Source organism: Eschrichtius robustus, chromosome 2, assembly GCF_028021215.1.
Source record: "Eschrichtius robustus isolate mEscRob2 chromosome 2, mEscRob2.pri, whole genome shotgun sequence".
Classification (NCBI taxonomy): domain Eukaryota; kingdom Metazoa; phylum Chordata; class Mammalia; order Artiodactyla; family Eschrichtiidae; genus Eschrichtius; species Eschrichtius robustus.
In genome coordinates this window covers 9,332,481-9,348,253 of record NC_090825.1, presented here as the reverse complement: position 1 = coordinate 9,348,253, position 15,773 = coordinate 9,332,481, and the positions used below count along the sequence as shown (strand labels likewise).

Genomic DNA, 15,773 nt, shown 5'->3' with positions numbered 1-15,773 from the left:
AAGACACAGGCTCTGTATCTCAAGGTAGCCAGGTCAGCTGGGCAAGCTGCTGAGATATGTCTGGGTCTTTAGGTGTTTAGAGTAATAAAACAATAAATTTATAGTTTATACTATTTTATACTAATTTATTTTATACTGATTTATACTATTTTGATATTCAAAAATTCTCTCCTACTTTGGGTTTTACAATGAGAATTATGGAAGAAGTCTGATAAAAATTCTCAGTATTTTCTAGCAATAACATCTTGCTGACTGTTTTCAGTGCATAACCCTGAACATTAGTTCAGGACATTTATCCCCACATATCCAGATGCACTGATTTGGTAAATTTTTCTATTACTAATAGAGACCACTGAGAAAGAGGCAGAATGGTCTGGAACAGCTGAAATCAACATCACAAAAGCTGTTCTGTACTTTAGACAAAGTTTAACAACTATGACTCTCAGATTTCCCAGCCCTCATCAGATTTCAAGCAACATATTAAAAAATACAAGGAGTTACTCTTGTGAGCAGGCACACAGATCTGCCTTAAGAAGGTAGGGTAGATACCCTGACGGCAAAGTGAAAAGATAGAAGAGTTAGAAGAAGTAAATACAAAGATGCAAGAAAGAAAAAAATGTCAGAGGCCATTCGATGTTTCAGCTGTTTCATTTATTCTAATCACGGATGGTCATAATGCTGACCCTCTGTTATCAGAAAATGTTTAATTATTACTAGTAACTTTAGAAGACAAAGCATTTTAGAAAGACTTTTATCCCAATGGTTAAGGTAGAATTTTGAGTCTCAGGATGTCAACCTTACTTATAGGAAACGCTGGCTTTCCTGATAACTCTAGACAAATGGGATAGTCCTCAGGCAGGGCAAAGGGCCGTTAGGACATATTTGTGCGTAGTTATAAATATACGTACTTATGTAAGAATTTTCTTATCAAAATACAGATACACAAGTATGCATAAAGGTCAATCATGTTATCATCATCTTTTGTATAATTTATTAATGTACCATATTAAATGGTAAGGGAATATGTGGGAAGGAAAGATAGATAATCTATAGGAATGATTTGAGAAGATTATCATTAAGCCAAACAGTGATAAATAGTTATAATTTTTTAAAGATCGAGAATAAATTGTATCAAAACCAAAGAAATCCTTACTTTAAAAAAGCTTGATTTAAGTAAAAAAAAAACAACTGAACAATTAAAAGATTGACTGAGGACACAGAAACAGCATCAAATTTCATGCAGACAGCATTACCATCTAAAAGCTAGGGTTCTAAGAATGTGTTTTTATAGCAACTGTTGAAATTTAGTGGCGTTTTTTAAGTGTCCTTAATGTTTATGGCCCAAACAAAAGCAGACATGTGAAGGTAAAACACCAGAATTTTGCATGGAGAGAGCTTTTTATAGACCTCATCATCTGAAACAATAACTTCTCTTTATGGGGAGATCGTGCACACTCTTTTTCCGTGACAAATTGACTAGCAAGCTAGATCTTCATAATGGCCCAAATACTTTTTAAACTTTAAAACACTCATTACTTGGTTTATGAGCATCAGAAAAACATAATGGCAGAAGCAAAGTGAAATGTTTTTATTAGCTAACATGGAGTTTGGTTACGTTTTTCTCATTTACAGTAAAATGATTTTGTTTGTCACAGAATATTAAAACAGTCGGTTATAGTAGTTTGAGGAGTTCCAAAATGTGAATGAATGCTCTTTCAACTCCCATTTATGGGTTATTTTTATTGTAATTGAACTCTCTGAAAACTCAGGATTGGAACTGTAGAAATATATCTGTACTTGCTATTAAGTCAAACATTTTAGATATCTTTGTATGGTCAGTTTTCTCCCTAAAATGTGACTATTCTCAGAGAGTCTATTAGTTGCCCGTTTATGTTTAAAGTAAGATGGAATATAGAGATACTTGGATATTAATCTGTTAACATTTAATGAAGTAACATGATAGCAACATAGATTTACTGAGAAGGAAACAGAATCTCTGGCCATGTGGCACAAATGAATAAAAAATAAGAGAACTGGGAAATTTGAGACTTGTTCCTAAGGACAGAGGCAATGCTTTGAAGGCACTGAATTTAGTGTAGCTTAGCAATTAGTGTATCATTAAAAGTGAACCAGGGCAGATGAGTGGAGTGCAAAAAATAAAATTAAAAATCATGGTTTAACATCCAAGACAAAGGTCTTGGTCCTAGTTAACAGTGTGATATAAAGCATAAGGTTTAAATGCAAAGAAACAGGGTGGTGAAAGATCATGATGAAAATGGGACATGAAGCATCATGCCTAATGGGTTAGAAATGGGGCCAAAATAAACACAGAGGTTATCTGAGGACTCTGCCCAATCAGCAGGCTCCTAGAGACAACACATTGAGTTGGACCTGATGCCCAGCCTGAGGCAGAATGACGATGGGCCCAACCTCAGGAGGAGATGGAGAGGAGCCAGGGTCACCACCAGGTCACTGGTTCTAATCACACAATATTTAGTGGTTTCTTCTAAGACCCCAGTAAATAGTACTGATGCCGAGGGCTGTATTAGAAATGCCACATGCATCCAAACTGACTAGAGAGTAAGCCCATTTTTGGATAGTTTGGCTCTACTTTCATCATTGTCATTGAATAGCAAAGTGCTAAGTTACAGAATTACATTCAGAAACTGTAGAAACAGCTAAAGCTGAGGGATTTCCACTTCCACCCAAGATGGAGCACCAAGTTCCTTTAAGTAGTAATAATAACAACAACAACAGCAACACGCCAGAGAAATATATGAAACAATGGTTGTTAAAACACTAAGCATTAGTCAATGAAGAAACTGATCTCTGAGAAACAGGAAATAAACAAGCTGAGCCCTATGATTGTCCCAGCTCACTGTCTTGAGAGGGTTTCCAGACCACAGCACAAAGATTAGGAACCCAGGAGGAGCTCCTCAGACTCTCTGAGCTAAGGAGATGGAACTGAGTATCTAGGGAGACCAAGGTGACTAGAGCTCATAGGACAGTGCACCAAAGAGGAGAAAGCCACACATAGAAAGAACCCTAGAAATATGCAGAGGATCCCCCTCAAATATTCAGCAGAGATCTGTCAGTGCATGCATGTGAGAGAAATACCCAAGGCTGAAGAAACAACCTCCTGAAATGATTAGACAGAATGAAACTTGACACTTACACAGGAATGGGCATAATGTGCATTTCCAAGAGCCAGACAGGAAAACCTCATAATTCATGGATCACTGGGAAGAATACTCTCAGGGTCTTGCCTCAGTATTGAGGTATAATTAGCCATGGATAAATATGCTCTAGTCTTTCCTGTCAAATCTTAAAAGTAAGACCCAGAAGAATCAATAGTTTCCAAGTAAATTAACTGCATCCTTGAATAAAGTTTAAAAATACCTATAGGAATACAAAAATATCCAGCACCCAATGCATTAAAATTAATAATGTCTGGCATCCAATTGAAAATAACCCTACAAGCAAATAAACAGGAAAATGTGATTCGTAATGAGGAGAAAAATCAACCATTCAAAACCAATTCAGAACCAACAAAGATGTTAAAAATAGCAGGCAAGCAGTTATTGTAACTCTACTACATGTGTTCAAAAAGTTCATTAGAGTCGTGGAAAATATATAAAAGGCCCAAATAAAATGTCTAGAGTTGAAAATAAACTGTCTGAAATGAAAAAAAATGCATGGAATGGGATTAACAGCAGGTTAGACATTGCTGAAGAAAGATTAATGAGTTTAAAGATGGCAGTGGAAACTATACAAAGCGAAATGCAGAGAGATTAAAAAAACCCTACAGATCATCAGTGAGCCTTAAGTGGCCTAATATATGTGCCATTAGAATTCCCAGAGGAGAGGAGAGAGAAAGGAGAAACAAAACAGAAAAAAATATTTGAAGAAATAATGGTTGAAAATCTTCCAAATGGTTCCAAATTTTTCCAATTTAATGAAAACCACAAACTCACATATCCAAGCAGCTCAAGGAACCCCAAGCCCAAGAAACATGATGAAACTATACCAAGGTGCTTCATAAACAAATGGCTCAAAATCAGTAATAAAGAGAAAATCTTAAAAGCAGCCAGAGGACAAAAGACATGTTCCATACAAAAATAAGGATGACAGCTGATTTTTCACCAGCAATAATGTTAGTGAGAAGACAGTGAGACAGCATCTTTAAACCTCTTGGGCCTAATAATGTATAAAGTTGATTTTGGTTTGGTATCTAGCAGGTACAACCTGTCTCTATAGGAAATTCCCAGGATTCCTAGAGCAGCTGTAAAACTGTCTGTAGAAGAAATCCTTTCCGAGCCCAGTTTAAGACATGGGCTACCCTGGAAGCCGGCATGGTTAATCACCTGAGCAGGGGGGACACAGAGGAATTCTAATATGGAAACTTCATTTTAACTGTCCCAGCATGATCAGAGCTGTGGTGGCCCAGGACATGCCACTCAGTATTGTGTTCTTCCAGCACTGAGGGCAAGCTAATATTCATAAGCCCTGCATCAAAAGTTCTGTTCCCACACACAGAATTGAGGGATGAGTTTGGCTTTAGGAGAGACTCCCAAAGAAATGTACGATCTCTTCAAACCCTGATTACACTTTTGTGGAAGTGGTTGGAACTTGCTGATCCTAGCTAATTGCAGTGGCTTTGATCCTTTTTATCTAGTGCCTTTCAGTGGAGAATGCTGTTCTTAAGTAATACACATGTGGTACTAGAAATCAACCTGACATTTTCTTTCACCAGTTAAACATTTTTACTCTCCAGCTGTGAGCCAGAAATTAGAAGACAGTTGACATAAAGAGATGAATGTGACTTGGTAACTTCCCTCAGGTACCGACAATAAACATGTAAACAAAAAGCCCAGAAAAAAACATGATAGATGCTATAATAGGAGTATATACACAAGGGTGTATACATTCATATATATATATATACATACACATATATATATATACGCACACACATATACACACACACACACAAGGCACAAGGGTGTCCCAGGGGTCATTTTTACAAGGAAGAGGTCAGGGATGAGGAACCCCACTTCCAACATCACTAGTTAAAACCTAGGGCTAGGAGTCAATGATTACAGTTCATTTTAACACACTAGCACATCTCATTAGTTAGAGAAATTCTAGCTGCTGTAACAAAGAGACCCCCAAATATGCAAGGGCTCAAACGAGATAGGAGGTAGAAGCTATTTTCTCTGGTGTAACAGGTAAGGGAAGGTGCGTGAGGAGGAAAGCTCCCCTCCATGAATTATTTCACCCAGGCTGACAGCTGTTCTGCCATCTTCAAGGTGTGGTAAAGATGTGATCTTCCAAGGCTACTCTTAGGGTCATCATCTGCTAGCGAGAAGCAGAAACATTTCCACAACCAGAAATGTTCTCTTTTGAAAGTCATCTGGAGCCCTCGTTTTGCCTGATGCAAAAAAGGAAAAAAAGAAAAAAAAATCACATAATCTAGACACGTCTAGCAAACTCAATCAAATTCAGCTATTTCCCAGTCCCTCAAGGTTTAGCACTTGGCCACATTTATGTTTGTCAGCCTTCATCTTCTCCTGCCCCCCTGTGATTGCTGCTAAACTTGGGGGTCTTACAGGCATTCATATCCCTGCGGGGGACGGAGATTGGGTATTCATTTCCGTCTGGAATCATTTCTCTCCTATGCTGCCTCTTGCCCAGGACAAGCCTTCTTGTCCTGTTGGTTTCCCAGCTGGGACAGGGCAATTGGAGATTGGACCGTCTCTGGTCCAAGGTTCTCTCCTGGCCCACACCTGCCTTCCCCACTGTTGAGCTTCCTTGAGATGCAGGCACAGTCCATGCCTGCCATTCTGATGCATCCCAACCTCCTGGCCAACTAACCCTTCTGCAGCCCTGGATCCTTAGCCTTTTTCCCTGGCTAACTTACACAGCCCACCCACTCAAGACCACAGAAACACTCAGGGGCTACCCCGTGCCACACTGGGGCCACAGGAATCCTCTTCTGCCCAGCAAGTTCTGTTGTCATTCCTACTGTGCAGCCCCTGCTCTGTGATGGTTCATGGCAGGACTTCCTGAGTCTTGTGCAACCAGCACCGAGGTCCAGGAAGGGCAGCAGAGCTTCTGTCAACTCTCTGCTCTTCTATCTCCCAGGGGGTTTTATCACCAGCCTCTCACACACTGAGGAGGACCTGTCCACAGGCACTTCAGATGGCAGCCCCCAAAGATACTTTTATATCTGTTTCTTCCTCCCCAACCTGGATCCTTTCTCTCCCCTGCTAGGAAGCTCTGTGTGGGATCTGAGGAGGGGTCATAATATTTTCTGTCTGTTCTCATTCCCTTTCAAGTCTATCCCGTCTTTCACCTGCATCTGTGCTTTCTACCCTTAAACACTAACTGTTTGCTGCTTTGTTATCTGTCCCATCCTGACATCACCTCATTGGGCCAAATCATGGTGGAGCCTCTCTCCAGGAAGAGCCATGGGCAAGGAGGAGAAGAAACAGCATTTATTATTTTGAATTGTTGTCCCATCACATGCAAGTAGAAGACATCCTTTCCTGACACAAGGCCTTTCTCACTGTCGTTCCAATTATACATGACTTCTTGTCTCAGATTTGCTAAATCCTGGCAGGTAGTTCTCAAGAACAGACTGAAACGTCCAGTAGCTCCATTGACAGTACTAGAAGGCTCTTTAACTCGGGAGTTTAGAGGAGTGCCAGATGGGTTATTGGAAGACTAAAATAAAAACATGAATTGTTATACCAAAGTGAATCGGTGAATTTGTAAGGGATTAGATCAACTATGAGTGCAGATTGTCTAACTTATCCTGTGTTTCTGAGAAGCATATGAGAGTGGTGGTCAGTCACACCAACTGTGGAGCACTGCTCCCTGGGTTCAAGACCTGGCTGAGCATCTACAGCGTGTGACCTTTTCTCATCTGTCTAATGCAAGTAACAGTAGTGCCCACTGCATAGGGTTGAGATGAGGACTAAATGAGTTAGTACAGGTCTAAGTGTGAGGTTGTCTCAGCCGAGATTATTTTGAGGGATCATAACTCTCCTGACGTCCTCATTGGGAAAAAGCATCTCACCAGGAGCCATCTGGGTCCTGTTTCTGTGCTGTTTCCTCCTGGACCAGAGCTTCCTCCTCCCCCCCCTCCCCTCTTCTCCTCCTCCCCCCTCCCCCCTCCCCTCTTCTCCTCCTCCCCCCTCCCCTCTTCTCCTCCCCCTTCTCCTCCTCCCCCCTCCCCCCTCCCCCTCTTCTCCTCCTCCTCCCTCCCCTCTTCTCCTCCCCCTTCTCCTCCTCCCCCCTCCCCCCTCCTCCTCTTTTCCTCCTCCCCCCTCCCCTCTTCTCCTCCTCCCACCCTCTTCTCCTCCCCCCTTCTCCTCCTCCCCCTTCCCCCTCTTCTCCTCCTCTCCCCCCTCCTCCCCTCCCTTCCCTCTTCTCCTCCTCCCCCCTCCCCTCTTCTCCTCCTCCCCCTCCCCTCTTCTCCTCCCCCCTCCCCTCTTCTCCTCCTCCTCCTCCTCCTCCATCTCTTCTTTCTCATCCTCCCCCTCCTCTTCCTTCTCTTCCTTCTCCTCCTTTTGAATCATCAAGGATCCTCTCTTCAGCTCATGGACCATTCTTCTTAAAGCCATCCTGGTCTACCGGCTTTGTCCCTTCCCTTCTCGCTGGTGGGCTCAGTGCATGACGCTCTCTTTCTGTTTGCAAAAAGTCAAGTTCTGTCCAAAGATTTTCACCTCAACCACAATGAGTTAAGGTACACTTATCTCTCTTGTTCATCTATTTTCATGCCAGTGATACTTCTTCTTTTGTTTCAATTACAAAGCTCTTGGCAACTCATACACATCGCTAACCCCAGGGGCTGCAGTGCTGTCCAAGGTAACTCACTTCTCTTTTGGAAAAACTCTGTATGAGCCTCACACTTCTGTGTTGAGTGCACTTGGGAAATACTCCTCATCTCCCCAGTACTGTATCATGTCTTTCTCTCTTTCCACCTCTGTGCTGTCTTTACTCCTTCTTGTTGGGTTACACATAGGTTCACATGTGGGTTATACATGACCTATTCCAAGACTGCTCGGCTGCTACTTAAAAAGCATCAGTATCCTTGCATGTTAAGAAAACTTTGGAAACTTGCATCATCTTTCGAATGAAATGTAAATAATTCATTCTGAATTGTCATATACTGAGCTAATACTGGGGATTTTCCATACCCACACAAACACACACACAACTAAAAGTTTCAAAATAAAGGTTATTTTCTGTATATTGATAACGTAAGATCAAATCCATTGTCTGGTTTTCCCTTTTCACTTAGAACCTATCACTGTTGACCATTTTCTCATAGCAAAAAGATGTATCTACAACTCATACACATTTTTGGCCATGCATAGCCATTTTTGGTTACTCTCAAATCAGTCCTCAGCAAAGCTGAAGGACTCTCATTATTTTCCAAACACCAAATCATCTTTCCATCCAACATGAAGGGATAAAATAGCTAGACTTCTAAGGAGGAAAAAGTTATAGCCTACCTTTCCTGGTTCATTTCAGATATAGTCAGGTTCTCCCCTCTCAATGTTTGGAAGGATGGAGGGGAGGGGGAGGCAGTTTCTGGGAGACTGAGCCCAGAGGTGTAGGCAAGAGAGAATGAGATAATGGCAGAGGAGAGAGTATTGTCAGCATCACAGAGCAGATAGAGGAAGAAGACTGGGGGCCAAGGGCACAGGTGACACCTGTGGGCAGGTTGTTTAAAATCTTTGTGTCTAGATTTTCTCATCTATAAAACAAGAACAGTAATGTCAGTCTCCCAGGAGTTTGGGGGATTAGAAGAGATCACTAATGCACAAGCCAGCATCCGGGGTCTGGGAAGAGGTGGTTCTGGGAAAGAGGTCATTTTTGGGCCCATGCTTCAGCCTGCCCGAGTTCCCAGAACATCCTGTCTGGTCTCTCAAAAGTCCCAGAATATCTCCCCAGTGTTCAAATATATTGTTGATGTTTACCTTACAATATGGAAATGTTGACCCCCCCCCCACTCTGATTTCCATTTTCTTCCATTAGTTTCTTTTCCATTAGCTTCCCTCCTTAGTCTTAAGGAAGAACCCAGCAATGAATGGGCTGCAGAAGCCCAGGTGTCTAGTCTTTTCTGGGCCCTGGAGACCAAAAGGTTCACAAGCAGGGGAGGAAGTAGATGAAAATCATGTCTCAGCATATGCCAAATTGCAAATGACATTTCCTGTGGACATGACGGAGGTTTCGAACTGTCTTCATGAAACGCCTTCCCCTGGAAGGGCTATCCCACAGCCAAATTTCAATAAGCAGCTGCCAAAGCTCAAGCTTTTTCCATGTCTAAGACTTTCTGACCATCCATTTCTTTGCTCCCTGAGGTTGGGACTATGAAATAGTTAATTGAAGACAAGAGATGCTCTAGTGAGTTCCATGAGCGTCCCCACCCCCTCAGGCTTCGTAGAGCTTGAGGCGCAGAGTAGGGGCAGGAGGAAAGCACTCGGTCTGAGTTGATGGTGTTAAGAAACTATGTGAATGTGACTTCTCTAACGTAGGACGGGATGAAGTTGTGTGTTTTTTTAATCTCATATTTCATGCAGGGCTGGGCTGAGGATGTGGCAGGCATGGCATATGCCCTACGTTCACTGCCAGAGGGGGCTCCCTGCCTGCCACAGGTGAGAGCCAGCTCTGGGGTGCCTGCCCCAAAGGGGAAAGGGGGTGGAGGGACCTGGCGGGGAGGGGTGGGAGCTTTGTCCACCTTTGGTGGTCCCCAGGAGGACCCTGCCACAGAATCCAGAACCTCATGTTATGAATTTAATTCTCTTAGATCATAACTGAAATTTCAACAGAGTAAACCCTTATATTGGTTGATTTTTATGGTGCATGCTCTTCTCTGGAACACTGTGCAGGAGTATAAAGTGTATATATGCAAATGTCTGGAAAACCTGAGCCTACCTGTATTCCGTTAAATGAATCTGAATACTTTATGGTCCTGATACTGCAAGTACATTTCTATAAAGAGCCTTAGGTGTGTTCCACTAAGGCCAACGACTGCCAACCCACAACAAATTGTATGCTTACTTTATAAGTTAGACATTGAATTATGGCCCTAGGTACAATATTATATATTTCGATTTTTTTAATTTTACAATTTTCACCCTCCATCTTCGATGTCATATTTACCTCTCCTCACCCCTACCATTTTCTGACTTATTTCCTCCTAATTATTCAGCAAACAACTTAATTGACAGTACTTTCTGTAACTTATCTCTCTGCCCCACCTCCAAATTCAAGTCTCTTTTTAAGAAGTCACCTGTACTCTACCTTTTATCGTTTTCTACTTTTCCCAGGATTTTTTTTTTTTATTCCTCTTAATGTCAATAGCCAGCCTTTCCTGTCCCAGACCTCCATATCGTAAAGTACCAAGTATAGACACCACGCAAATGGCTTCCTAACTCAGGGGCTGAGAAGGCTGGCACCGGCGAAATGAAGAGTGCTTAACTGATTAAAGCTGAAGCCTTTATCCTATGTTGGAGACAAAAATAAAGTTAAAATGTTTAAATACATGTCTAACACACTCAACCCATTCCACAACGAGGTCTTGATCATCCAACCTTTCTGGCACCTGTAGACGGCAGTGTGAAAACCCACACGTGCTGTTTGCTTGTAGGGGTTCCACCCCAGCTCCTAATGTCTTTGCTTCCCCTCATTTGCAGTGGTCGGTGTACATCCGAGCTGCTGTCCGGAAAGAGAAAGGCCTGCCCATCCTTGTGGAGCTGCTGCGGATAGACAATGACCGAGTGGTGTGTGCAGTGGCCACGGCACTCCGGAACATGGCCTTGGACGTCAGGAATAAGGAGCTCATTGGTATGTTCCCTCCGATTCACAGTGTCTGCATTTTTTTTTAATTGAAGTACAGTATACTTCCTGTGGTTGAATCCACGTGCAGAACGTATAGGCGTGTACAGAAACAGAGCATGTGTTAGAGGCCTTGCTTCTCCGGCTCTCCTTCTAGCGGAAATCAGTGCGCTAATTTATCTTTTAGACTTTAGAGGAAAATGCAATGTTTGTTGACATTTCTAATCTTTGCAAATTAAAAATGACCACAGTGCTCAGCACTGGATACCATCGTCCTGATCCTCTAAATCCTTGTCGGCTGTTTGTTTGCTTTCCACGTTGTGAACTGAAATTCTAATGGGATGCAGGCCACTTTTCTTCCTCTCTCTCTGTTAAAATTTACTTTGGATTAGACTATACTGGCTCTTTAATCCTATTTTTAAAGAATCATCTCCCTTTCGTTTGGTGTTCAAGAAATAGGGAGGCTCTTTTATTAATGAAACATTAAAGAGGCATACATTCATCTATTTATTCAACAAATTTTTGTCCATGACCTACTTTGTTCCAGGCCTGTTCTGGGCCCAGAGATGATATCAAAGCAGCCAGGAAGCCTTGCCCTGGTAGAGTTTACATTCTGAAGAGGGGAGATGTACAGCCAACAAAATACACACATGAATCCCACGGTGTGGTCGAAATGTTCTGTGGGGGAAAATGGAGGTGGGTCAGGCACAATGTAATTAGTAAGGTTGCGATTTTTTTTAAGTGAAGTGAAATTTACATAACATAAAATTAGCCACTTTAAAATGTACCATTTAGCATCTTGGCGATGTCATACAACCAGCACCTATGTCAAGTTCCAAAATAGTTTCATCACCCTAAGGAAAGCCCTGTACCCATTAGGTAGTCATCCCCCAATTCCCCTTCCTCCCAGCTCCGGCAGCCACCAGTCTGCTTTCTATGGATTTTCCTATTCTGGATATTTCCTATAAATGGAATCACACAAGACGTGAGCTTTTGTGTCTGGCTTCTTTCACTTAGCGTAAGGGGTTGTGATTTTAAATGAGAGGTCAAAGTCAAAATAGGAGATGTTGGGAAGGTAACGTTTGAGCAAAAACTTGAGGGAGGTGAAACAGGGCCCTGTGGCTCTCTGGGGGAAAGAGCATCTAAGCGGAAGGGGCAGCCTCTGCAGACAGCCTCCCAGAAGGGGATCTGGAAGCAGGCGGTTGGGTTCAAGGCCTTTGCAGGGCCTGGTGTGCCTGGTGCAGAGTGAGTGGTGGGAGCCCAGGTTGGAGAGACCTTCTGGTTCCTCCCTCTGTAACTGGGAAGATGCGAACCCAGGCCAGGTCGATTGATGCTTAGAGAATGATGAACCACAGGGACCTGCCCGGGGAGAGGCACAGCCTCCGCACGTACCATTGTCCTCCTGGGATCGAAGAGGTGACTCTGGTAGGGTGGTTGATCAGTGCAGCATGAAGGTTGCCCACAGTAGCAGGTATCAGCGGAGGTCAGGCAGCAGGGAGCTGGACCACCCATCGTGGCAAAGGTTCCGGTTATGCAGCTTCTGGGGGATTTGGGAAAAGCAGTTGAGAGTGGGTAAAGGGGGAAGATTCCATTCCTGGGGCAGTTGGAGTACCAGGCGTGGGTCCAAGTCTCATATACAAATTATGCATAGATACAACGGTCTACCTCCACTATCCAAATTCCTGAACGTGGCGTACCAAGCCCTTCATGACCTGGGAACCAGCCACTTTTCTCTTGACGTTTCTCAATACCCATCATATCCTCCAATGAATACCAAAGTATTTGCAGGTCTCCAAGCCATTTATTTATTCACAGGGACCAGATTTCAAATCTACGTCTAATAAATGCAATTATTTGTTATGCTTGCAGTACATCATAAGGCGTGACATAAACTCACGATTTTATAATTATACTTAGTTTGAATTTAATTTAAATGGTGGTGGTGGATGTTAAATATTTAAGCTACACTATTAGTCCTCTCCATATCCACTTTCCTTTTCCTTGCATAGGTGTTTTAGACAGGACAGAGCTGGGGCTTGTAATCAAATCCTAGGGCTCCTCTATAAAATGCAGGGAAAATCAATAGTTAATCAGTCTGCTGCTTGGGTACGAACTACTAGGTGTTGTGCATGTGGATGTTTTATTTCTTTTGGTAGATTAAAATATAACAAAATAGGGAACTATTGATTTGTTTTCTAGCTTCAAGGCGTCTCTTCTTCCTGAGAAGCCAGTTATCTAGAACTGTCTCTGAGGCAGGAACATTTGGAAGTCCATATTGCCCATGTTAAATTAAGCCTTTACTATCAAATGTCACCAGACAGGAAAGGGAACCAAACGTTTAAAAATAGGAGTGAAAATATCTCAGCCATAGGCTTTATGGAGTCAATAACTTTTTTCTTGAGTAAGAAAAGCAGAATTGAACCAAAAAACACTCTTCTATTCTATCTAGGAGAAAGGAAGTGTGACCTTTGCCAACTCTTTTGCTTTAAATATTGTATCAAAGTAGTGGTTCTTTATAAGAAAATGCTCTACAGAACTTTATGTATTGAAAAGAAAGATGCAACGACTTTGAACCAAGAACAAAGACAAAATTAAACTTGGAGTTTTCTATCAACTCTCAATCAAAGCTTTGGTGACCTCGTATGGTTTCCTGGTGTTAAAGATCATTTATATTCTGAAAACTCCCCGATAGATATCTCTGGTATGAATCTCACATCTCTGTATCCAATAGTCTGTCCACCACCTGCACCGGATGTCTGACAGGCATCTCAAGTATAACATCTTCAGACCTGAGTTCCTTGTCTTTTCCCCCAAAACCAGTCCTTCTGCAGGCTTCCACATGGCAACCTGTCCCTGCAGTGGTCCAGGATAAGCACCTTGCTGTCCCCTTTGATTCTTTACTCTCATATCCAGTCCATCAACAAATCTGGTCTTCCTTCTGAATTTTCCCAGAACCTGACCCTTCTCACCTTCATTGCCTTGTCCCCCCAGATCCCATCCTCTCTCACCTGCGTTATTACCATGGCCACTTTCCTGGTCTCCCTGCTTCTACCCTCACCCCCTACCATCTACTCTCAAAGGAGCAGCCAGAGTGGTCCTATCAAAACCTTACAGCATGTCTTTTCTCCACTTAAAAGCTTCCATCAGCTCCTCATTTCTTTCAGTGTAAAGTTAAGTCTTTGCAAGGCAGACACGGCTCTATACAATCCAGTTCTCTGTTCCCTCTCCAATCTCACCTTCTTCCTCACTGGCATTAACCTTTCTGTGACCACTGCTTCACTGCAGTTCCTTTATGACCTGAGCCAAAAGCCTGCCTCAGGGCCCTTGAACACGCAGCTTCCTCTGCCTGGACTCCTCTTCCTGCCGATGTCCTTGTGGTCAGTCCTCACCCTCTCAGGTCTTTACTCAAGTGTTACTTTCCCAATACAACCTTTTCTGGTGCCCATTCTTAAAATTCTATCCCCTTTTCTGCTTTACTGATCTTCACAGTACTAATCACCCTCTAATATACAACATATTATTTATTTATCTTGTTTCTTGTCCATCTCTCCACACTAGAATGTAAACCCATTAAGAGCAGGAAGTTCCACGTTGTGTGTTTACTGATGTAGCTCGTGTACCTAGAACAATGCCTGACCCATACCAGGGATTCATCAATATTTGCTGAATGAATAACTGAATTTTTTCCTGTCTGGCCTTTATCTTATAATGAACTCCACATCAGCAAAACATTAAGTAAGCAAATGAAACAAAACATTAACTAAAGAAAAGGATTTTATATTAATAAAGAAAATCATCCAAAAACCAGTTCATTTTCCTGCTAAAGTTTACTAGATGTATGCAGACACTCAGAATTTCAGAAGGAATCCAGTTGTTTTCATCACTGGGGTCCAGTTTAAATTACATCTCTTCTTAGATCATTCTTTTAATTGGGGGGGGGGCAGCTACCACAACTCTGGTTAAGGAAAGGTTCATCTTCCTTGGACTCCATGATAAGGAATAGTCCAAATAAGCTATTGAACAACAATCAGTCCACCCCATCAGCTCTAATGAGGTTCAGGTAGTAGCACACATGATCCCACTTGATCATGGTGTATGACCCTTTTAATGTATTGTTGGATTTGGATTGCTAGTATTTTGTTGAAGATTTTTGCATCTATGTTCATCAGTGATATTGGTCTGTAATTTTCTTTTTTTGTGGTATCTTTGTCTGGTTTTGCGGTCAGGGTGATGGTGGCCTCATAGAATGAGTTTGGGAGTATTCCTTCCTCTGCAATTTTTTGGAATAGTTTCAGAAGGATTGGTGTTAGCTCTTCTCTAAATGTTTGATAGAATTCACCTGTGAAACCATCTGGTCCTGGACTTTTGTTTGTTGGGAGTTTTTTAATCACAGTTTCAATTTCAGTACTTGTGATGGTCTGTTCATATTTTCTATTTCTTCCTGGTTCATTCTTGGGAGATTGTACCTTTCTAAGAATTTGTCCATTTCTTCCAGGTTGTCCATTTTATTGGTGTATAGTTGATTGTAGTAGTCTCTTATGATCCTTTGTATTTCTGTGGTGTCCATTGTAACTTCTCCTTCTTCATTTCTAATTTTACGGATTTGAGTCCTCTCCCTTTTTTTCTTGATGAGTCTCGCTAAAGGTTTATCAATTTTGTTTATCTTTTCAAAGATCCAGGTTTTAGTTTCATTGATCTTTTCTATTGTTTTCTTGGTCTCTATGCCATTTATTTCTGCTCTGATCTTTATGATTTCTTTCCTTCACTAGTTTTGGGTTTTGTTTGTTCTTCTTTCTCTAGTTGCTTTAGGTGTAAGGTTGTTTATTTGTGATTCTGCTTGTTTCCTGAGGTAAGATTGTATTGCTATGAACTTCCCTCTTAGAACTGCTTTTGCTGCGTCCCATAGGTTTTGGATTGTTGTG

At 42.1% G+C, this 15,773-nt stretch overlaps 1 protein-coding gene across 3 annotated transcripts in view; it reads left to right on the top strand.

Moving 5' to 3' along the window:
- The window catches only part of CTNND2 (catenin delta 2), a 779,068-nt gene that overhangs the window by 662,389 nt on the left and 100,906 nt on the right, over positions 1-15,773 (top strand). For 2 of the 3 annotated variants that reach the window (XM_068531918.1, XM_068531937.1), the window contains one exon: positions 10,710-10,860. In XM_068531918.1, the coding sequence (XP_068388019.1) occupies positions 10,710-10,860 (151 nt within the window). Of the gene's footprint in view, positions 1-9,593; positions 9,669-10,709; positions 10,861-15,773 lie in introns of all 3 variants that reach the window. The other variant, XM_068531926.1, reaches the window with a different exon arrangement.